Source organism: Symphalangus syndactylus, chromosome 1 (genome assembly GCF_028878055.3).
Source record: "Symphalangus syndactylus isolate Jambi chromosome 1, NHGRI_mSymSyn1-v2.1_pri, whole genome shotgun sequence".
Classification (NCBI taxonomy): domain Eukaryota; kingdom Metazoa; phylum Chordata; class Mammalia; order Primates; family Hylobatidae; genus Symphalangus; species Symphalangus syndactylus.
In genome coordinates this window covers 86336163-86360848 of record NC_072423.2, presented here as the reverse complement: position 1 = coordinate 86360848, position 24686 = coordinate 86336163, and the positions used below count along the sequence as shown (strand labels likewise).

The window sequence follows — 24686 nt, the reverse complement described above, 5'->3', positions numbered from 1 at the left end:
ATCCTGTATTCTATCCCAAATAGCGACACAAGAAAAGTTTGACATAAGAGTCTATTATCAATTTATGGATCAACATTAAGACAGATAATAGAGCAATAGCTCTTCACACGTTACATGTAAATAAGGGGAAATTTCCTTTTTCTTAGTAACCACAAGAGAAAAACAACTCTCCACTCACTCAAATTCTTCTGACCATAATTTTATGTGGTAAGCTCACCCTGATTTGTTGATCAACACCAGCTTCTCAATGCCCTGTGTCTCTCGAAGCTTTTTGGCAGCCTCCAAGTTCTCGGCAATAACCTCATTGATAGTGTTCAAAATAGAGACAACAGTGTCCTCAGAGAAATTCCAAGAGGAGTTCTGCTGTCCTCCTGGCAGATTCTTTACCAAGTTAGGAATAGCATGTTTACCTAGTAAGAAAGAATGTATGCAGGGAGAAAAGATCAAGTCAGGTCATGAAGAGCCTTACATTATACTTAATTGCATTAATCATATCAAGTGTAGGTGCTGTCCACATGAATCAACTTCATTATCCTATAGGATTATCATATCAAAAGGGCTAAGGACCTGAAATAGCCATGGATTTACTGGCCTACCTATTCCTTTCTTTCTTTTCTACTTCAACCACATTGAAAGTGTAAATACTGTATATTAAATAAGCTACACAGTCCTTTCAGATACTCTAATGAAAATATCTTGAATATTATAATAATTTAATAGAAGAGTTATTATGAATTTAAAATATAAATAAATAACTGGGCTCTGCTACTAATTAGCTACATTAACTCCGGGCAATTTACTTATTTAACTTCCATGAGTTAAGTAATTTCCTTATCCTATCAAAAAAAATGGACCTTTGTAAAGTGGTGAGGATTAAATGGAAACACAGAAGTGTTTAACAACACTTAGTAACAAAGTAAGTGCTCAATAAATAATAGCAATTATTATTTTATTTTTGAAGAGTTGTCACTTGTTTTCTTTCCAAGAACCATTAAACTAAAACCCTTACCAACTCTCGCATTCATAAACTATGAAGGGGGGAAGGGTCCTTCCCTTCAGTCATTTCAATAAATTCAATAAATTATTAGGCACCTGCTGGACTACAAACACTGTACTAAATTTTGAGGTAATAGTTAGCATTCAACTCCTCACCAATTAATTCTTTGTTGCGAGCATCCACAGCCAGGTTTCTCAGTGCTCCAGATGCAGCTTTCACCACCCGTTCATGTTCATTAGTCAGGAGGTCAGCTATGGCAGAAAGAGCCTTCTCTTGACGCAGAGCAGAGCGGATGTATCGACCATACTAGAATAGCACATAGAAAGGGGTGGAACAAATTACAAATGGCAGCAAACTAGTTATCTAAGTTTTCCCATCTCCAAACCCATTTTCTAAAAGGTACCGTCCAGCGCCCAGCACACAAGTTCTGGATAGCTCCAGCTGAGGCTTCTAGGATGGCAGGAGTCTTGCTCTCCTTAAGAAGTGAGATGTATATCCGAACCACCTCTGGCTGAAATAAGAGCTCATAGCCTGCACAAAAGAGAAAAAGAAGGCAGAGGGTGCTAACCAGTACCAATAAACCAGGCTCTAGCTGGCTGGAGTCCAGCCTTAGTACTCTCAGTTGATGGATTTATGCTTCTATACCATCAGGTTCCCTAAACTCTCTCACACTCTCTACAGCAAACTTAGAGGCCAAATTCCATGTCTTAAGAATAATGAATTCATGGTAAGAGTAGAACAAATATCAACTCATTATACTCAATTCCTCTCTTTCCTTCCTTCTTGCCTCCTCTCCCATAGCTTTGCCTTTGATTCTACCATGAGTGCTCAGGGGCTCCATTTAGCTCATTGACAGCACTCAAGGTTAAAAATTCCTCATCTCAAATCAATTATTTCTAACTTAACCCAGTCATTCTTCCCACCTTTGCAATTACTACAAGGGTCCATTATAGATTAAACTTTTACAATTTTTATATCCATGGAGAGCTGTGAACTTTGGACTCACTGTATTGATGAATATAAAGATCCAAATTTCTTTTAGTAAAGTACAAAAAGTATCTTTTTTTCTTTTTTTGAGACGGAGTCTCTATCTGTCACCCAGGCTGGAGTGCAGTGGCGCGATCTTGGCTCACTGCAACCTCCGCCTCCCGGATTCAAGCAATTCTCCTGCCTCAGCCTCCAGAGTAGCTGGGATTACAAGCACCCACCATCATGCCCAGCTAATTTTTGCATTTTTAGTAGAGACAGGGTTTCACCATGTTGGCCAGGCTGGTCTCAAACTCCTGATCTCAGGTTATCTGCCCACCTCGGCCTCCCAAAGTGCTGGGATTACAGGCATGAGCCACTGTGCCCGGCCTAAAAAGTATCTTTCTTGGTAAAGAAGCTTCTTTTAATAGTGAGGTTTAAGTCTCAGGCACTGTAGTGGCCATTTATGGTTCCTAAATTTCTGCTCTAGACTACCATCAGAACCTTATTCTATCCTCAAGTAACCTGAATAACTACCTTAACAAGCAGTCCTTTGTAAGTTACTGCTATAATACTATACAGCTTCTCAATACTTTCACAATCATTTCAAATCTGTAAGTTGGAAAAGAGAGGACAATAAACGTATTACATAAAGTCTGCTGTTAGGTTACCAAATATCTTATCTTTGTACTATGTTTATGAGACCTTTGGAGACTGAGAAGATAACTTACCTCGAGCTGGACTCGTTCTTTTAGGGAAATCCACTGTATCGTTTGCTGGATCCTCTATGGGTTTTTTCCCTACAAAAATGAAAAAGGGCAGGAAAAGGGGTAAGCCAGTTTAAAAAAGAAAAGATTCCACCTGGCACATTTTTCATTCTTCAGTCAGAACCCTTTGATCACAGATGCACCACGAGGGGCAAAGGGCGGGTGGGGGCAACTTGTTCCAGCAGGGGACTATTCAGAAACAAGGATAGAAAACAGGCAGCAGATACGTAAGATAAGGATGAAACACTGTTGATGCTATTGTCCTGAGTTCTGATAATGGGGACTGCTGCCCAGAAACAGCATGCCATGAGCTATTAGCTCCAAAGAGCTAAACCTGTTTCAGTGTCTTCCTCAACTGAACTTTTCTACATGCACAGACAGGGAAAGGTTAGGCAAGGACATACTAGGGAAGCTAAAATCAAAACATGCAAATTAGAAGTAGATAAGCACCTTAAAAGACTCCACTCACCTCTGGTGAACCACTCATCTTCCAGTGCATCACCCAAGGTAGAAAGCAGAGAAGAGAAATGAAATAAGAAAAATGCAGGAGAAAGATGTCAGCAGAATCATGGGCAAATAAGCAGGGAAGCACAGAGAAGAAAAGAAAAACACAGAAAATGCAAAGGACGTATGGGGAAGAAGGTCCCAGATTAGTTGAGTTCTCATTTTCCACTGCCCCACTCATTGATAACACCACCACCACCACCAACACACCACAACCACCATCCCATCACCACACCTTGAATGAAGCACACAACACAGGGAAAGCAGCAAACCAAAAAGACATCCATAACCAGGCAGACTCCCATACTGCTTGCCAAGTATTATGTACCTTAAGCTAAAGTGTTCCTTCCTTTCCCTATCCCACATTAAAGACTAAGAAACAGGAACCAAGACTCACCTTTGCCCTTCTTGGCCCCAAAGCAACTGGCAGCATGTGGCCCAGTATTGTTGGCAACATTGGGAGCTGCCTCTTGGTAACGCTCTGCCTGTGGGATCTCCCGGTGAACTTGATATGATAAGTTCCGAAGGAGGCAAACACAGTTCTCTACAAGCTTAGGGACATAAAAGGGCCAATGAGAAAAAAGAATGTCTATTGTGATTTTTCCACAAGTACAGGTTTCCATGACTCAGGTATTAAAATGTTGATCTTCAAATGCATAACCCAATCCATAACTTCTCAGGATGCCTCTTAAATGCTCCAGGCTTCTTGAAATCCCTGTGGCCTCAGGCTAATGGAAGGCCCAACTATGGACTTATTGGCTTCTGCTACTATTTAGTGTGTGACCGAAATTGGATCATCATTCTTACTACTTAGACAATGTACAACTTTGGAAGACAGCTAAGCAGCTTTAAAATATATAGGTGACAGATTTAAAAAAAAAAAAGAAAGAAAAAAAAGCCAGGCACGGTGGCTCACACCTGTAATCCCAGCACTTTCAGAGGCCGAGGTGGGCGGATCACCTGAGGTCGGGAGTTCAAAACCAGCCTGACCAACCTGGTGAAACCCTGTCTCTACTAAAACACAAAAATTAGCCGGGCATGGTGGCAGATGCCTGTAATCCCAGCTACTCAGGAGCTGAGGCAGGAGAATTGCTTGCACCCAGGAGGGAGAGGTTGCAGTGAGCTGAGATCACGCCACTATACTCCAGCCTGGGACAGAGCCAGACTCCATCTCAAAAAAACAAACAAACAAACAAACAAACAAAAAACATGTTTTCTTTTAAGTTGAATATCCACTTTAAGGAGTACGGGCTTGGCTGGGCACAGTGGCTAACGCCTGTAATCCCAATGCTTTGGGAGGCTGAGGCAGGCAGATCACGTGAGGTCAAGAGTTTGAGACCAGCCTGGCCAACATGGTGAAACCCCGTCTCCACTGAAAATACAAAAATTAGCTGGGTGTGGTGGCGCATGCCTGTAATTCCATCTACTTGGGAGGCTGAGGCACAAGAATTGCTCGAACCCAGGAAGCAGAAGTTGCAGTGAGCTGAGATCACATCACTGCACCCCAGGCTGGGCAACAGAGCAAGACTCTGTCTCAAAAATAAGGGGTGGGGGCCAGTATAAATATTTAATGTTACTTGAAAGCCTGAGATGATAGGTCTCTGACCTACAGATACTTCATAGTTGTGGTGAATGAAATTCACTCAGCCATTAAAGGTAAGACAGCACTTACCTTGCTGTCTGAATCCTTCTGCCCAATCTCAGCCTGAACAATGAAAATGAGGGCATCAACTAAACCATCACATTCCCGAAGTTTCCGGCGAGCTTCACTCCTCTCTGAGCTTACATTCCTGAGGGGAAACCAGAAGCTTCAAGATGATTCAAATCCAGAAATCCTCCCTTAAATATCCCTCAACACCTACAAGATTCCTGAATATTTTTTTCTACTCACTATAATAGTGAACACCTATTATAAGCAAGGTACTGCAGTTGAGAGAAAGTTGATTAACAGTCCCTGCCTTCTGAATGTTTGTATCACTGTGGGGCAGGGTATTAATGATACGTACGAGATGCAGTAATTCAAGATGGAATATACACTTCTTGTATGGAAGTATAATACATATGTAGAATGGAACAGAGCACACAGAGGTGTATTCCAAAGAGAGAAAGATTATATAGCAGCATTTATAGGATATAAAAAGAATTCAGGAAAACTTTAATAAAATAAAGGCACTTGAGTTTAACCACAAAAACATAAATAAGAAGAGAAAGGCATTCACAGAAAGAACAGACCTTCCTCACCCATGCCCTAACCTCCTAGTACTCTGTACCCCTTTTGCTGAATTTATCACAGCCTGACTTGAAATACAAATAACTAGGGCAAGGACATAGATGCACACAAGTCCAGGACTAGACCACCTTACATGTGGTAGATGCTGAACAAAAGCTTACCAAAGCAGATGAACAAAGTCAAAGAGGCATAAAAGTGAAGAGGATGTGTGGGGAACAGCAAGAAAACCGATATAGGTACATGTGGTATACATGAGAGAATAGCAACAAAGATAGAAAGGTTGGAGTTACAGTATGCAATACAGATAGGAATGGAGGCTAAAGAATAGGCTAAAGAATTTTAATTTTTTTTTTAGGAAATTTAAGTCAGTCCTCAAAAATTCATCTTCATATTCTCAAAGCCGCTACTGTTACCTAAGGCAGCCAGCAGTGTTGGTGAGCACCGATTCCCACTCAATATGGCGTGGCTTACAGTCTTCATTAGGTTCTCGCTCCCAACCAGAATGAGGAATGATCACTTCATCTGTCAAGGCATGCAGTGCATGGTCCACAATCTCCATTTTGATTGAGTCATGGGATGAAAGATTCCACAGGGTTCCTGGAAGAGACAATTCATCAGATGGCTCTTGAGCATTCAAGACAATATGTCTGAAGAACGTCAAAGAGAATCCCCTATTGTATCATTTCTCAGTCTTCCCCAGTGACCAAATACCTTAAAGTAATATTCAAGCTTTGTTTGCGACCCTCAGCAAGAAACATATTCTACCTTATAGCTCAAAATAAACATACAGATCATGAAATAAAGTTTTGTAAAACAATGTTTAACTATAAGCAATGCTCAGGCTGGGCACTGTGGCTCACACCTGTAATCCCAGCACTTTGGGAGGCTGAGGTGGGCGGATCACAAGGTCAGGAGATCGAGACCATCCTGGCTAACACGGTGAAACCCCGTCTCTACTAAAAATACAAAAAATTAGCCGGGCGTGGTGGCAGGCGCCTGTAGTCCCAGCTACTGGGGAGGCTGAGGCAGGAGAATGGCGTGAACCCAGGAGGCGGAGCTTGCAGTCAGCTGAGATCGTGCCACTGCACTCCAGCCTGGGTAACAGAGCAAGACTCCGTCTCAAAAAAAAAAAAAAACAAAAACTATAAGCAATGCTCTCCGATCTGTCTATACCAGAGTTTTTCAACCTCAGCACCACCGACATTTTGGGCCAGATGATTCTTTGTTATGAGGAGCTGTGTTGTCTACTGCTGGATGTTTACCAGTACCCTGGCCTTTACTCACTAGATGCCAGTAGCACTCCCTCTCCCCTGTTCCAAGTTATAACAACCAAAAATATCTCCAACACTGCAAATGTCCAAATGTCCTCAGGGCAGGGCAGGCAAAATGGCCCACAACTGAGAAGCAATGGTCTATACTACTTTTTCTTCATTCCTTTCCCTTGGAATGCTGATTATGCTCCACAGAATTTTGTTTTATTCACTAATGGATCACATAAATAGATCACAACCCACAATCTGAAAAACTACTGCTCTAAATAAAGCAAGGACCACAAGCTTAAATGTCTATATGGGCCAAGCAGGTGAGTCAAGAGAGGAAGATATTTAAAAGAAATTACAAGCATGTGAAAAAATAGCAGTTGACAGCTCCATGTTTGGGAAACAACTTCCTAAATGGCTGTAGTTGGTCAGATAATAGAATGTGTTGGAGATTAGTGTAAATTAGAGAGCACATGCTACAATCAGTTCAGACCAAATACTGCTAAGGAAGAAAAGAGATCCATTGTTAACAACTCTTCCACATTTTTAATAGAAGCCAAGAATCTGGAATTTTAAGTGAAATCTTCTGAATTTTAAACATCAGCAACCAGTTCTTTTTTTTTTTTTTTTTTTTTTGAGACGGAGTCTCGCTCTGTCGCCCAGGCTGGAGTGCAGTGGCGCGATCTCGGCTCACTGCAAGCTCCGCCTCCCGGGTTCACGCCATTCTCCTGCCTCAGCCTCTCCGAGTAGCTGGGACTACAGGCGCCCGCCACCACGCCCGGCTAATTTTTTGTATTTTTAGTAGAGACGGGGTTTCACCGTGGTCTCGATCTCCTGACCTTGTGATCCTCCCGCCTCGGCCTCCCAAAGTGCTGGGATTACAAGCGTGAGCCACCACGCCCGGCCTGCAACCAGTTCTTTAAAATTTCAAAAATGCTGTGTGATCCAAACAAATCTGTGAGATGGATTTGACCCATGGCCACCAGTTCACAACCTTTCATCAGAAGTAAAAGGTCTGGAAATCCCTCTAGTTCTCAACATTACTAGAGAGTAACAGTGACTTAGCAATTTTCTTTAGGCCTAGAACTCACCAGTAATAACTTCAGTAAGGTCCATATCACGAGCCTTTCGAAGCAATCGCACAAGGGCAGGCACACCATCACAGTTTTTTATGGCAATCTTGTTATCCTGGTCACGTCCAAAAGAGATATTCTTGAGAGCTCCACAGGCTCCAAGGTGCACTTCCTTTTTGGGATGGTCTAACAATCCCACCAATACTGGGATGCCCTTGAGCTTCCGCACGTCAGTCTTCACCTTGTCATTGCGGTAGCATAAGTGTTGCAGGTATGCAGCTGCATTGGACTTGACAGCATCCAAGCGGAATCCAAGCATGGCGATCACCTCTGGCAGCTCTGGCTGTCTCCAATTAGGAGGTGGGGGCCCTCCTTTGCGCAGGCTATCCAAGCTTGCTAAACTTCCTCGCTCATGCTGGGCCAAAGGAGCCCAGTAGTATTGATCCGATGGCACCTCCTCACCAATCATGTCTTCATAGCTCCTGAGAAGTTTTGGAAGAACCAAGAGAATACATCAAGTCATTATGGCTAGCTTCCTGGACATTCCCATTACCCTCATCTGCAAAGCAGGATTAACTGGAGTTTCAGTGTGCTCATCTTATCTCTCCTTTGCATGAATAATATACTGATCAATTTTCCTCAATGGGTTAGGAAAAATAAAAGGTAATAATTTTAAAGACACCTGCAATTTAATTAAAACTACATTTTTTTCTTTGATGTCTGCAGGCTTAGAAAGTAACAAGCATTCAGGAAAGGCTAATCAAAAAGAAAGAACCGCCGGGCGCGGTGGCTCACGCTTGTAATCCCAGCACTTTGGGAGGCCGAGGCAGGCGGATCACGAGGGCAGGAGATCGAGACCACGGTGAAACCCCGTCTCTATTAAAAATACAAAAAATTAGCCGGGCGTGGTGGCGGGCGCCTGTAGTCCCAGCTACTCGGAGAGGCTGAGGCAGGAGAATGGCGCGAACCCGGGAGGCGGAGCTTGCAGTGAGCCGAGATTGCGCCACTGCACTCCAGCCTGGGCGACAGAGCAAGACTCCGTCTCAAAAAAAGAAAAAAAGAAAAAAAAAAGAAAGAACCAAATCCTTATTACTTATCATTTATTTGAATGATACCTGACAGTTATTAACTTTTCTAGGTGGAGATCAGGATAAACCCTCAGAGAACAGAATTAACTAAAGCAACTGACTCAGTGCCACAGAAGTCTAAACAGTTCCTTAACCAAACAGGAAATTAGGCATTTACACACAGGAAACAACTGGTCGGATAACACCTTTAAATACATTTCATATTTAAGCTTCTCCTTATCCTCTTTTGGAAATTATAAAAGATGGATTGATAGAGCAAAACTAATAAAGGGCTTCCTGCTACATCATAGGAGGATCTGGTTTTGGTACTGATGAGGTATAAACTTGAAAAGTAATTTTCACAGTCATTCCAAGGTCATGTCTGCTACTCAACAAATGTGTTAAGAGGTAAGATTCCATCCTCCAATTTCTAAAGACAGTACCTCCAGTTCTTTCAAAATGAAGCCTATTCACCAACATCACATTTGGGAAGCCCAGCCACTAGGAACAGAGAAAGCAATTGAAAGTAAGAAAAATCAAACCAGGAGACAATTCTTCCTGTTTCAGTACTACCAACAACCACTAGAGGGTGAGTCTGTCACACTATTATTTATTCATAACTACCAGGAAGGAAGAAACCCATTATCTGTGAGCTCATCTCTTTCTGGCTCCCACAGGAGAGGAGAATCTATTGTGTGGAACTCTCCAAATAAGCCGTTGTTTGTTCTACAAAACCACTCCCACTGTCACCAAATACTCCAGGTTGACCTAAGCAGAAGGCCTGCCTCACAGGTATCAACATCAACTATGCAACAGTGATTCAGACGGACAAAGCATTTAGTAAAGCATGACGAAGATGGTCTTAAAATACCACAGAAACAGGACCAGTCGTGGTGGCTCACATCTGTAATCCCAGGACTTTGGGAGGCTGCGGTGGGTGGATTACCTGAGGTCAGAAGTTCGAGATCAGCATGGCCAACATGGAAAAACCCCATCTCTAGTAAAAATACAAAAATTAGCTGGGCGTGGTGGTGGGCACCTGTAATCCCAGCTACCTGGGAGGCTGAGGCAAGAGAATCGCTTGAACCCAGGAGGTGGAGGTTGCAGTGAACTGAGATTGTGCCACTGCACTCCAGCCTAGGCGACAGAGACTCTATCTCGAAGAAAAAAAAAGGTCAAGGTTAAACCCTCCAAATCAAGAAGGGGGTACTAAAAATGCCCAAACAGCTGGTAAAACAAAATTGGTTGCCTTCTAAACTATTACGCATCACTTTTGCATCCACCCCAACCATAAAAATTTTCTGCTTACTATAAAATTAAGGAAAAATATTTACTAACATTATAAAATACCATGGAATAAAGCCTCCTGGGTACAATACCAGATCGCACCACTGCACTCCAGCCTGGGCGACAGAGCAAGACTCCATCTCAAAAAAAAAAACAAACACGGAAACAAAATGAATAGCTTAGATAGCTTAAAAGTAGGCTATTGAGCAGTCTGTTAAGATTCCATTTTAGTAGAGAGAAAATAGGATATAGTTACATGTATAATAAAAAAAACTCAAAGGATATTCACCAAAATGTTAACAGTGGTTCTTTATCAATAGATGGTATGCTTTTCTGGGTTTTTCAGGCTCCGTATTGAATATGTTTAACCTCTATTATTAATATACAAAATTATAAGGACAATTACCATAACCAAAATTTCCAGATAACTCTATCTTATATCCTTTTCTATACAAAGGCAGTGGATTGGACATTCTTTCCTCTGTTTTACAAGTAACAAAGCTGTGCCCAGGAAGACCAAATGACTTGCTTGAGGCTACTTATAGCTAGTGGCAAAGGCACAACTAGAACCAAGGTCTCAGGGTTCAGTGCTTTTTCCACTAATCACTGCCTCACTGTTTAAGTTTGACCTTGTATTACTCTTCTAGCCTGGAACAGGAAGCAGCAAATATTCTTGCTAGTCAAGCAGGTTTCCAAGTCCAGTGCTACCCTGGAACAAACCCAAGAACCAGGCCCAAAACTCTATGTAACTAGCATAACTAGAGACGGCAGAGAATGACCTGGCCACCCACACCCATCTGGGTCCAATCACTCTTTACTAATGAGGAAGTCAGAAAAAGCAGACTTGCAGTAGAGCCAACACCCTGGACAGACTGCTTCAATGAAGGCTGTTATCTACCACTGCTCTAGGTTGCACCAGCCGAGGTCTGGTGCTCCTGTAGGAATAAAAATGAGTCACATGGGAGTTGGATTAGCTATCCAAGACACCTGAAAGGTGAGTAAATCAGTCTTAGATAATGGGGCCTCTACCCCTGGGCCCAGCCCTGTTCACTCTTAACCAAAGCTACCTAATATATGCGGAAAATGAGTACCAAGGCATTTGCTTTAAAAGGTCATTACCCCATATAGAGAAATTCAGCAACAGCTGCTAGGATATCCTTACCATCAAGACAGCCATAAATCATCCCTTGTTTCTTATCATTTCTCTTTACCTGGAAAACACTGTTTCTAATTTATTCTGAAGCAGCATTGGCAGCCCATGGGCCAAATCTGTTTTTGTACACCCCAGAATGCTATTTTTAAAAGATTGTTTGAAAAAAAGAACAACATATGACAAAGATGATACATGGCCTGCAAAGCCTAAAATAGTTCTACGTGGTCCTTTTCAGGGGTCTGTCGACCCCATTCTAAAGCATTCTCTCAAGGCAACAAGGCAAACCATATACCAGTCCAAACATCAATCACTCTTTTTTTCACATCACCAAAGAATCTCCAGGGACAAGTAGTAAAGTCAGAGTAGGCAGCTGCTTAGTGACCTTTCAGAGTGTTGCTAATGTACCCCCGACCCCCACCCAAGGATGCCAACACAATTTCACTTTACAATCAAATAATAAGACCCTAAGCACAGAATGTCAAGGCCTTCGTGAGGTCAAAGTTTGTTTTTAACTTTGGGATTAAAAACACCACAAGAAAGTTCTTATATATGTCCTTAACTGTCTCTTTTGGTCCTGAATTCCTAAAACCCTCAACTCTGTTTTTTTGTTTTTTTGTTTTTTTTTTCTGAGACAGTCTCACTATGTCACCCAGGCTGGAGTGCAGTGGCGGGATCTCAGCTCACTACAGCCTCTGCCACCCGGGTTCAAGTGATTCTCCTGCCTCAGCCTCCTGAGTAGCTGGGGCTGTAGGCATGAGCCACCACACCAGGCTAATTTTTGTATTTTTAGTAGAGACAGGGTTTCACCATGTTAGCCAGGATGATCTCGATCTCCTGACCTCGTGATCCGCCCAACTCGGCCTCCCAAAGTGCTGGGATTACAAGCGTGAGACACCGTGCCCAACCGACTCTGTTCTTAATACCAAACCAGAAGCTAAAGAAATTCCCAGGAAGAAGTGAGCAAGAATTCCACGGCCCCAGACATCAGAATCCTCTGCCTAACACCAAAAGGGGGTCACATCTTAGCCAGAAACAGCAAAAACTTCAGCACAGAAGCAGAAGCAAAGTTCATTCTTCAGGACATAGACTAACAACAATCACTAGTTGTTTTCTTTTTTTTTTTTTTTTTTTTTTTTGAGATGGAGTTTCGCTCTTGTTGCCCAGGCTGGAGTGCAATGGCACGATCTTGGCTCACCACAACCTCTGCCTCCCGGGTTCATGTGATTCTCCTGCCTCAGCCTCCCGAGTAGCTGAGATTACAGGCGTGCACCACCACGCCCAGCTAATTTTGTATTTTTAGTAGAGACGGGGTTTCTCCATGTTGGTCAGGCTGGTCTTGAACTCCGGACTTCAGGTTATCCACCCACCTCGGTCTCCAAAAGCGCTGGGATTACAGGCATGAACCACCGCGCCTGGCCCATATATTCAAATTATAGAAAACAACTTGTGGACCAGGCGTGGTGGCTCACACCTGTAATCCCAGCACTTTTGGAGGCCAAGGCAGGTGGATCACCAGAGGTCGGGAGTTTGAGACCAGCCTGGCCAACATGGTGAAACCCCATCTCTACTAAAAATATAAAAATTAGCCAGGCGTGATGGTGCTTGCCTGTAGTCACAGCTACTAGGGAGGCTGAGGCACAAGAATCACTTGAAGCCGGGAGGCGGAGGTGGCAGTGAGCCAAGATGGCACCACTGCACTCCAGCATGGGTGAAAGAGCAAGACTCTGTCTCAAAAACATAAAAAATAAAATTATTTTCATTTAAAAAATTATATATATATATTTATATTTATATTATATATATATATTTATATTTTATATATATATATATATATAGCAAGTCAATACTAAGCCAAGTCAGAAAAGGGAAAAACAGGGTAGCTTTTCACCCCGAAAAAAAGCAGAGGGGAGGAGGCCACAAGTATCTCTGATCCCAAAAAGCTCTTAGAAGTTGGAGGAAAAGCTACCCCTTTTCCCTGGTCTTGGAAAGACCCTTTTCTCTTCCCCTATTCTTGCCTACCTGAGGCGCCGACGAGGGTCAGAGGGTGTCCCAGTCCGACGGGCAGTGCCATAATCAGACATCATACCATAATCCAGGTCATCATAGCCCATACTACGCTGGTCATCCTCTAGCCCATAAGGCTCTGGATGAAAGCGATGCAGATCCACGCTGCTCCCACCTACCCGAACCTGGGGTTGGGGCCCATACACATCCTGTCTACTAGGTGCCCGGTAGCCTTCCATGCTGGGCCTATACCGCTCCTCAATGCGGGTCACCCGGGACAGACTGCCATAGTTATCACTGCCACCTGGATAACCATCTTCATAGTGGCGGCTATAACCATCAGGAGGGTAGTGGAAGTTCCTAGGAAGGGTAGCAGTGCCAGCTTGCCCCACATAGGGACCAGGTCCCCCATTGCCATTCTTGCGGAAGTCACGACCCAAAGTCTGGATATAGTTGTTAGAAACTGACGAAGCATCCACAGGCAACCCATCTGGTCCCATAGCGACTGGCTGTACTGTCCGTGTTGTCACAGTCTTCACTACTTTCTTGACCTGCAAGTAGGAAACAAGAAAAAGAAAAACTAAAGAAGTGAGCAATTAAATTCTTTTTTTTTTTTTGAGATGGAATCTTGCACTGTTGCCCTGGCTGGAGTGCAATGGCATGATCTTGGCTCACCTGCAACCTCTGCCTCCCAGGTTCACGTGATTCTCCTGCCTCAGCCTCCCGAGTAGCCAGTATTACAGGCACATATCACCACACCTGGCTAATTTTTTGTATTTTTAGTAGAGACGGGGTTTCACTATGTTGGCCAGACTGGCTCAAACTCCTGACCTCGTGATCCACCCACCTCAGCCTCCCACAGGGCTGGGATTACAGGCGTGAGCCACTGCGCCCAGCCATGAACAATTAAATTCTATACCACTCCAAAAGAAACAAACCTTTATATCCCTAGAAATGCCTTAAGGCCTTTCTTTACCTAGAAATGCCTTAAGGCCTTTCTTTACCTAGAAAAGCCTTAAGGCCTACCATCTATCTTTCTTTCCATCCTATAGGAAGTCCCCAAGCAGGAAAATTGCCCTGACCGTAACTATGCTTATAAGGGAAGCTACTATAGACCTTGATATACCTTCTGTCTTCCCTATTCCGTAAGATTTTCCCATCTCTTCATCCTTTCTATCTGGCCAGAGATCACTTTATGCAATCAGATCTATAATGGCGTATCAGTCCTCCATCTTAATTAAGTGCTTAACCCCTCCCCTAATAGAGAAGAAAAGACCTCTTATCACTTCCAGATCTTACACATGTCTTAGTTTACCGTGGTCTCTGTGCGCCGAGTGGTCCCATCATCTGAGGTCTCCACAGAGACTACAGACATGGCTCCCTCAGGATCCTCCTCTGTGTAGGTCTCCACGATCTGCCCCGGCTCCTGCATCCTGGGGATGGTGCTATATAGAAGGTGACTGTGATCCTATATGCAAAAGAGAAAAGAGAAGAAACTACTATTAAGTGCTATGTATTAACAAGCCATCCTAATAAGCATAAGTGGTGACCCTGGAAACAGGGACTCCTCATGCATCTTCTACAGGCCTCAGGATTTTTAGATGGGTGGCTGTCATCTTTTGAACTTGTACAAAAGGACAGTAGACATAATTTCCCAGTTGTAGTCATTTAACAAACATGAACTAACTATAGCCACATCAACATCCAAGTGACAGACAGTAGATTTAACTTCCCAGCTGTGGTCATCTAAGTGAACATGAACTGTGTTAACTGCAGTTTCATCTATATCTGAGTGACCCCTCAAAAGAGCAGCTCACCCAATAAATAAATAACTTTTATTTATTTACTTGAGATAGGGTCTCACTCTGTCACCCAAGCTAGAGTGCAGTGGCATGATCATAGCTCACTGGAGCCCCAACCTCCCACACTCAAGCGATCTTGCCATTTCAGCCTCCTGAGTAGCTAGAACAGGCTCATGCCATCATGCCTGGCAAATTTTATTTTTTTTGTAGAGACAGTGTCTCACTATATTGCCCAGGCTGGTCTTGAACTCCTGGGCTCAAGCAAACCTCCAGCCTCAGCCTCCCAAAGTGCTGGAATTACAGGAACGAGCAAACCACACCTGGCCAAAATAAAGAACTTTTTTTTTTTTTTTTTTGAGACAGAGTTTTGCTCTGCTTTGAATCCAAAGTGTTGGATTACAGGCGTGAGACACCGCACCCAGTCTAAAATAAAGAACTTTTTTTTTTTTTTTGAGAGAGAGAGTTTCGCTCTTGTTGCCCAGGCTGGAGTACAATGGCACGATCTCAGCTCACCACAATCTCTGCCACCTGGGTTCAAGCAATTCTCCTGCCTCACCCTCCGGAGTAGCTGGGATTACAGGCATGTGCCACCACGCCTGACTAATTTTGTATTTTCAGTAGAGACGGGGTTTCTCCATGTTGGTCAGGCTGGTCTCGAACTCCTGACCTGAGGTGATCTGCCCACCTCAGCCTCCCAAAGTGCTAGGATTACAGGCATGAGCCACCGTGCCTGGCCAAAAATAAAGAACTTTTAAGACAAACCTGAGAATCCCAGTAAGAGCCATCTTTTGACTGACTTTATGTTACTCTTCAGATACTATCTAAAAGGCTCAAGACCAGCCAGATTTTAGGTAGGGTTTTCTGCTGCAAAGTAGAAGCCTACTGTCTCTAGAAAAGAAATGCAGTACTTAGGGATCAAATGGGGTGGCAGTGGGGAGGAGGAATAGTCATAAAGATCAATGGTCATTAAAGTTCATTCCAAAACAAAACTGCATATATACTTTGGAGCTCCACTTCTTTGTTTTCGTAAATAAAAGAAACTAATTGACAAGTGTGTACAATGTGCCAGGCACCTTACAAGACACAAATATGCTCTTATAGGCTGGGGAAATAAGAAAATATGAATGAAGCAACCCAGGTCTTGAGCCAAAGAATTACCTGGGGTCCGTTGAGTTTCAAATCTGAAAATTTCTGTCTCTCAAGGTCAGCATCGCCCACAAACCGGCCGTTCTGAAACACAGCCCACAAGAAGACAATTCATTTTGTGGCCTTCTTTTGCTCTATCAAACACAAATGATCTTTTTTTCAAACAGAAAAAGGGCTTTCAAGAAGATATGTGTGGCCTGGAGTCCTCGTGTCAGTACTCATAAAAGAACCGTTCACTCTTTAGTCTTAGCACTTTCCTCAAAATTGAAAATCAGGCCTGGAACTCTGGCAGACAGGGTCTCTGGAACATAAGAACGTAAACTCCACGAGGGCAGAGGGTTTTTTAGGATAAGTTTAGTTTAGTGATATATTCCCTAGTAACTTGAACAGTGCCTGGCACATAACAGGTGCTCAAAAACTATTTGCTGAATAAATAGCACAGACCTAGATAATTTCCCTTACATGCAACCTTTTTGGAAAGCCATGAAAATGTAAGGAAAGTTGGAAGGGCTAAGTTGGGGGGTTTCCAAAGAGCTTTAAAGTCTCATGAATCTTCATGCAGTACTACCACTGGAAACTCCCATTCCCGGCAGCTTTTTAAAGAAAGAAGCAAGATGGCTATCATGTCCTAATGTAAAAAATAGAAATTTAATTAAAGAAAAAAGCAAGAGATATGAGTCTCCCTTTCCAAGTACAAAAACAAGCACCCCAACTCCCCTCAAGAAAACAGAAGGCTCAATATCTTTACCAACAATTATTAGAGCCACAGAATACATTCCAAAATGTCATCCAGAAGTTGCTGTGTCTTAAGCAGCAGGAAATAATCTAATGACATTATACCGCATAAAAATATATTTGCCTGCTCCTCTTCCAGTAGAACAGTGAGATCCAACCACCTTGGAAGACTCTTCCTCCACCCCACTCCCATTACATAAAGTGTAATGCTGCAGGGAGAGGAAGTTAAACATCACTTTCAGGAAGAAGGAAGGGTGTGGTTTTATTGCTAAGCAGAAGTTAAAAATAAGAGAGCAACCACATACTGAATCCTGGAATTCCCCATGACCTCCAAACCCGAGCAGTCCTGCTTTCCCCTTTCAATATAATTTCATCCCTAACTTTCTATTGTAGTTCCTGTAAAAATCCTAGGAACACTGCAAGCATGCTGCCTCCCTCAAATTCCTTGATCCTACAATTGGAATTCTGTTCTCTCTCAACTGCAAGGCTCCTCAGCATGAGGGCCTTTCTCTATCTTAAAAAAAAAAAAAAATTACTTGGCCAGGTGCGGTAGCTCACGCCTGTAATTCCAGCACTTTGGGAGGCCGAAGCGGGTGGATCACGAGGTCAAGAGATCGAGACCATCCTGGTCAACATGATGAAACCCCATTTCTATTAAAACTACAAAAATTGTCTGGGTGTGGTGGCACACGCCTGTAGTCCCAGCTACTCAGGAGGCTGAGGCAGGAGAATTGCTTGAACGCGGGAGGCGAACATTGCAGTGAGCCAAGATTGCGCCACTGCACTCCAGCCTGGAGACAGAGCGAGACTCTGTCTTAAATAAATAAATTAATTAAAATTACTCAATGAAAAGGACTATCAGGGCATGAGCACTGTTCTGGTTCCCACCCAGAGATCTCTTGTAAGATGCAATCTATCAGGCAATGCCTACCACACACACACATGCGTGCGCGCGCATGCACACACACACACACACACACAGAGGAAGACAGACAAAACCTCAGACAGATTACATCACAGCAAAGTCAGACTAGAAAAACCAGAGGAAACACAAGATACTTCTCATTTCTAACACCAACTCTCCCAAGTCACATCACAGAGTCAGCCAACCCAGAGACCACTGGCTCCTGTGGTTATTTGGGTTAAACAGCAGCATGATGCTCCCTCTCCAACTCTAACCAACAGAATTAACAATGACCCCTTCCTCCAACACGTGATTTACACAGCCAACAAAAAGAGCACACAAGGACAATATGGAGCAGGAGTACACAATTTATGGATACTGCCACACCTGGGTACAGACTGTTCCCTCAGGGAGACTGAACTAGAGCTGAGCGCACAAGATGCCCAACCACTAAGTGGGCATTTGCTTTCCTGATTTTGTGATACCAAGAAAAAAAAAATCAGAAAACTAACTTGAATACAGCTGCAAACTAAACTATCTACCATTACTAGAATTGTAGCCCACCCCAAAAAACCTACTCCAGCAAAACAGGAAGTCAGATGGATGCTTCTAGAGATAGTAACTGCACCCAACTCAGTCCAGCAGCAATATTCCTTGTCTCTTATCAGCATTTAACACCCCTAGAAAAAAAATCCCTGGAAGAACGAGCACTGGACAGCCCATCACCAAAAGGAGAGTAGCTTCCCAAAAAGGTTCATAGCCTCTCTGTGACCATGCCAAAGTCCTACCTGCACGTCTGATGGAGAGAGGGGTTACCTGATGCCGGCGGGTGAGTGTGCCGTTGGCCATGAGTGGGTTGGCATCTTGTGGTGAGACCCGGACGCGTTCCAGCTGCGCCGAGACGTGGCGCCGTTCCTCCTCCAGCGCCCGGGTCAGCTTCTCAAACTGGGCCTCTTGTTCCTTCACAGAGGCCAAGATGCTGGCGGTCGACTCCACCTCTGAGTCGTCCATGAAGGTAAGGGGCGGAGCCGCCGCAGGGCAGGGTAAAAAGGAAGGTGAATCACAGAGGAAGGAGAAGGAGGGAGAGAGACCCCCTCACTTCACACTACCGGGAAAGGGTAAGAGAAAGGAGAGAAAAGGTCACAGGTCAGAGAAGACAGATGAATTATTAATCCCAGAGCCAAAGATGCCCTCTCGTGGTTTTACTGCAGTGCAGAAAGCAAGCCACCGCCAAGCCTAGGAGCCCATCACCAGTGTCTGTTCAAGCGGAATCCTTTGCCCACTACGCTTTCTTCAACATCCCACCAGAAATAACTATTGAAAGGAAAGATGCGGCCGGGCGCGGTGGCTCACGCTTGTAATCCCAGCACTTTGGGAGGCCGAGGTGGGCGGATCACGAGGTCAGGAGATCGAGACCACGGTGAAACCCTGTCTCTACTAAAAATACAAAAAATTAGCCGGGCGTGGTGGCGGGCGCCTGTAGTCCCAGCTACTCGGAGAGGCTGAGGCAGGAGAATGGCGTGAACCCGGGAGGCGGAGCTTGCAGTGAGCCGAGATTGCGCCACTGCACTCCAGCCTGGGCGACAGAGCGAGACTCCATCTCAAAAAAAAAAAAAAAAAAAAAAGAAAGAAAGGAAAGATGCAATTAAATCTAAGTCTCTACACTGTTAGGAGAGGGAGAATGTGGTGAGGTGCTGTAGTTATGAGACTGGATTATTTTTCCCTGAAAAAAAATCTGCTGGTATCAACTCAATGAAATGTGTAACTCCAATGGTACAGACAAGCATTCACTATCCTGCAGGGACAAGCCACTTTTAGAGATAATAGGGCAATACAGATCTTAACCTCTCCCACATCTAAACACTAAAACTGCTGAAGTGGCAGCAAATTTAAAAAAAATTACTATGCTAAACTAAATGCCAATTAAGAAATGAAAAGGCTGGGCGCTGTGGCTCACGCCTGTAATCCCAGCACTTTGGGAGGCCGAAGCAGGCGGATCACGAGGTCAGAAGTTCGAGACCAGTCTGGCCAACATAGTGAAACCCCGTCTCTATTAAAAAAATACAAAAAAAGGCCGGGTGTGGTGGCGGGAGCCTGTAATTCCAGCTACTCGGGAGGCTGAGACAGGAGAATGGCATGAACCTGGGAGGTGGAGCTTACAGTGAGCCAAGATCACGCTATTGCACTCCAGCCTAGGCGACAGTGCAAGACTCCATCTCAAAAAAAAAAAAAAAAAAAAAAAATACAAAAAAAATTAGCCGGATGTGGTGGTGTACTCCTATAATCCCAGCAACTCGGGAGGCTGAGGCAGGAGAATAGCGCAAATCAGGGAGGCGGAGGTTGCAGTGAGCCAAGATTGTGCCATTGCACTCCAGCTGGGGCGACAGTGCAAGACTCCATCTCAAAAAAAAAAAAAAAAAAGAAAGTAATGAAAGTAGGTGGCTCACACCTGTAATCCCAGCACTTTACAAGGCCGAGGTGTGTGGATCACTTGAGGTCAGGTTCACTTGGTCAAGACCAGCCTGGCCAACATGGGGAAACCTTATCTCTACTAAAAATACAAAAATTAGCCAGGCATGGTGGTAGGCACCTGTAATCCCAGCTGAGGCATGAGAATTGCGTGAACCCAGGAGACGGAGGGTGTAGTGAGCCAAGATGGTACCGCTGCACTCCAGGCTGGGCAACAGAGTGAGACTCTGCCTCCAAAAATATAATAATACATTCGTAAAAGGACGTTTCTACTTTCCAAAACTATACTACTATAGTTTGTTAAATATATTGATGGCAAAACGTGTTCCTTGACTAATGGAGACAACAGAGTAACAGAACCACAAAAAACTCTACATGTAAAAAAGCATTGTCTTCAGGAAACTTCACCTCCTTGAGAAGTAGGAAAAGGAGTATTAGCCTCAAACTCTGAAAGTGCACCTCACAGTAGTTCATATCCTAACCTCCACACATCAATGGCTGGAAGTTCCTACATCTCTGTAATCCTGCAGAAACCTCTAACTCAAGCTTGTCCAACCCACGGCCCGCGGGACGCGTGCAGCCTAGAACAGCTTTGAATGCGGCCCAACACAAATTTGTAAACTTTCTTAAAACATTATGAGATTTTGTTTTTTGCAATTCTTTTTTAGCTCACTGGCTATTCTTAGCGTACATTATGTATGGCCCAAGACAATTCTTCTTCCACTGTAGCCCAGGGAAGCCAAAAGATTGGATGCTCTTGTTCTAAATAGACTATCTTTTTACTCTTTTATTTGTTCCAACTCAGGATAAATATCCAAGTATCTAGAGGGTCTATGTGTGCTATCTATACAATAAAAGATAGTTATATAGAAATGAAGAGTTCTCCATACCATTATATAAACAGGAGGTTTAACAGGCATTACTGATACTCTGTTGGACTCAATGGGTTTTTTTCTCTCTTATAGCTACGAGAGACTTTATGCCAGTCCAAAATATACAATGTTGAAAGACAGGTTTTGAAATAAATATTCTCCCCAATTCCCACCCTCTCACCAACCCATAAAGAAAAAAGGTATTTAAAAAGATTTTTTTTCTGCTATGACATGAAAGGAATAAAATATATATTTCTTAAAAAGTAAGATATTTCATTCTTAATAAACATATTTCCATACACACCTGTTAAGAGAAGGTCGCAACTGATTGGTTTAACACAGATAACAGCCCAGTCTAGATTCAAAAAATCATGGAAGAAGCATCCCAGCCACCACAGCAAGGAGGAAGCAGGAAGGAGAGAGCTGCAGAAATATTTGAAGGAAAAATGGGAATGAGAGGAAAATAAAATATACCCAATACATAAAAACAAGAAGAGCAAGGGGCAATGTTAGGAATGAAAGGAAGTAATTTAAAATATGACTTGGAATTGCTTAATGTGACAAGTGCCCTTTAGACCTTGCTGTGTTCAGATAACTAGGCCTTGGATGTCGTTTTCATTAAAACCTGGATTCTACTGTCAAGTGAGAGCTCCTCTACTTGTATTTCCATATATAACGAGGAACAGGTTATAATATGTATAAAAATCCATTTACCCTGTTTCCAGCAACCAAATTGGGGAAAAAGAAAAAAACTGCTGTTGGAATGCCCTTCCCCCTCCCTTCCCACCCCTAAGGCAGAAACCTCAAAGCCCAGTCCCAGCATGCCCACAAAGACATTGAGAAACCAATGCAAAAGTTGTGTGGGGAAGACATGTGGGGACTAGCCTAGGCTGAGCCTTTTGCTTCAGTTCCCTTTCCCACGCTCCCCAGAGCCCTAGCAAGCACAAATGCTCGGGCCTGTTTGACTTAGAGTGTATGCAGAAGTCAGCAAGCAAGAGTACCCAAAGGAACTGATAAATAAGTGCCCAATAAACTGAATCAATCCAGTCCCTAAGTTTAAAGAACGTGGTCGCCCTTCCCTAAATTCCTCCTACCCCAGCTCGGGAGTTCCCATAATCGCTTATCAACTCTTCTTCCTTTCAGTCCAAAACCCATTGCCACTTTCTCATATTCCCACCCTACATTCCAATAGGCCACTCAAAGGTCTTTCTTGAATAAGCACCCTTATTTAAAAAAAAAAAAAAAAAAAAGGTGCTCCCCTTTCATCTCCATTTCTTAAGTACTTGCCCTTATCCACTATGTACAATGACCTATGAACCTTCCACACCAAGAGGACTCTGAGCTCAAAAAGAGATTCTTCCAGTTACTGAATTTCAACAGGGTCTGAAGTGCAATTACCACTCCAGCAGCATCCACCCTATAATCTTCTTTGCTAATAAAAGCCCAAATTACTGCTACCATGGGGGATACAGTGACATTCCCTGCTGCAAAGAGAAAGTGTATAGATGGTCATAAATGACCCTGCAACTTAAATTCAGTGAAGAAGGTTAGGAAGGGAGATAGGAAAAATACTCAGGGCTCTAGGTCAGAAAGCAGTATCTGGAGAAACATTAGCTTCCACCATCTTCACAGCTTTAAAGCTGACCACCTGGCTCTAATTTGGAAAAGAAGACAGCACAATTAAAAAAAAGATCAGATTCTTAGGTCTAAAAGCATGGGGAGATATTCTGCCTGAAAGAGGACAGAAGCAGAGGCCATATGGGATAGAACACAACTCAGAAGACTGGTCCCAGTTCTGGCTCTACTACTACCCAACAATGGCAGTAAACCCTGTCATGTTCTCACTTGTAAGATGCCAAATCCATTTACCCCATTTCCAGGAACCAAATTGGGGAAAAAGAAAAAAAATTGCTGCTTCCCAGGAGTTAGGAAATCAGCCCAGTCTAACTCAGAGTTGTGAGGATTAGGTGAGACAATGTATGTTATATACAAATGTCAGGTATTAAGTTGTTTCAAAAGTTGGTTTAACACTTCCAATTACATTACTTCACCATAATGTCTCAGCCTCAAACTATTTTGTGAACTAGTAGATGAAATCAACTGGATCAAAAACATAACTAGGTTCTAAGGCGTGAAAGGGCTGGTTTCCCTACTCCTATTTACTAGAAGGTCCCACCTATACCAGTGTTTCTGGGACAAAGGACACTTCTCTAGTGCTTGGAAGTCATCACGTCATTACACATCTGTCATAATAAGTTCTTGATTCTGTATTTGAGGCCTTAACAATTTATTACCTTGGAGAAAGGGAATGTGAAACAAACTAATGATTACTGAATGTTTTACATTTACTATCTTGGCAATCCTTACAATAACCCTAAGGAAGTTTTATTGCAAATAAGACTCATGGGTGAAGAACCTACCCAAGGCCTCATAGTTAATAGCAAATTTTGAATTTAAACCCAGGTCTATGCCATTCCAAAGCCTGTGTTCTCTTTCTATGCCATGGTGTCAAGTCCAAAGAGAAGTGCAGTCAGTACCAGATGGATGGTCCAGAGCCTCTCCTCTACAACCTTTGAGAGCTTTCTTCTCAACTATCACAGGAAAACAGGGAAAGAAAAGGGTTCTATTTTGTTTTTTTAGGCTCAAGAGTTACCCATAATATCTACATATAAGTGAGAAAACAGAAAAAAAATGGGAGGAAAAGGAATGTATGAGTGCGGAAAGAATGAAGCTGTTAGGCAGGCTACAGTAAATGGTCTCATCACTTGGAAACTTAAGGAAAAAAGATTCTTCTCCATGCCATATGCATCAAAAAGATCACACTACAAACCTTCAGCTAACTTTGGCAGACAGTCAGGAGTCATAATTACAAGTCCAGCCCGATACCTTTCCAGGTTTGCCACTTACATTTTTTTTTTTTTTTTTTGAGACAGAGTCTCGCATAGTGGCCCAGGCTGGAGTGCTGTGGTGCAATCTCAGCTCACTGCAACCTCCACCTCCCAGGTTCAGGCGATTCTCCTGCCTCAGCCTCCCAAATATCTGGGATTACACGCGCATGCCACCACGCCGGGCTAATTTTTTGTATTTTTAGTGGAGATGGGGTTTCACCATGTCAGCCAGGATGGTCTCAATCTCCTGACCTCGTGATCCACCTGCCTCAGCCTCCCATAGTGCTGGAATTACAGGCGTGAGCCACCGCAGCCGGCTGCCACTTACTTAGATTTTTAAATAGATTACATTTGCTCTTACAAAAAAAAAAAAAAATCAAAGAATTCCTGAAGTCAGGGGGTTGAGGAGACATAAAGTGAAACTTGTTATTCCCCTTTAAGACTAGATTTTCTGAGAATACCTAGTTTTACTCTCAATAAGCCATAAGTCCTACATTACTGGATCCCACCAACACTAGAAAGATATTCCTGCTATTACCCAGCGTCCATAGTCCATAGTCCAT

At 43.3% G+C, this 24686-nt stretch overlaps 1 protein-coding gene across 29 annotated transcripts in view; it reads right to left on the bottom strand.

Moving 5' to 3' along the window:
• The window catches only part of CTNND1 (catenin delta 1), a 75836-nt gene that overhangs the window by 8780 nt on the left and 42370 nt on the right, over positions 1-24686 (bottom strand). For 7 of the 29 annotated variants that reach the window (XM_055272547.2, XM_063623830.1, XM_063623765.1 and 4 more), the window contains exons 2-15: positions 21540-21658; positions 18711-18892; positions 16268-16339; positions 14623-14775; positions 13323-13858; positions 7815-8278; positions 5878-6061; positions 4907-5024; positions 3632-3785; positions 3200-3217; positions 2695-2763; positions 1401-1528; positions 1153-1303; positions 218-410 (exon numbers count right to left, since the gene is read on the bottom strand). In XM_055272547.2, coding sequence (XP_055128522.1) covers positions 218-410; positions 1153-1303; positions 1401-1528; positions 2695-2763; positions 3200-3217; positions 3632-3785; positions 4907-5024; positions 5878-6061; positions 7815-8278; positions 13323-13858; positions 14623-14775; positions 16268-16339; positions 18711-18892; positions 21540-21658 — 2541 coding nt within the window. Of the gene's footprint in view, positions 1-217; positions 411-1152; positions 1304-1400; positions 1529-2694; positions 2764-3199; positions 3218-3631; positions 3786-4906; positions 5025-5877; positions 6062-7814; positions 8279-13322; positions 13859-14622; positions 14776-16267; positions 16340-18682; positions 19000-21539; positions 21659-24686 lie in introns of those variants that run through there. The other 22 variants (XM_055273408.2, XM_055279279.1, XM_063624097.1 and 19 more) reach the window with 10 other exon arrangements.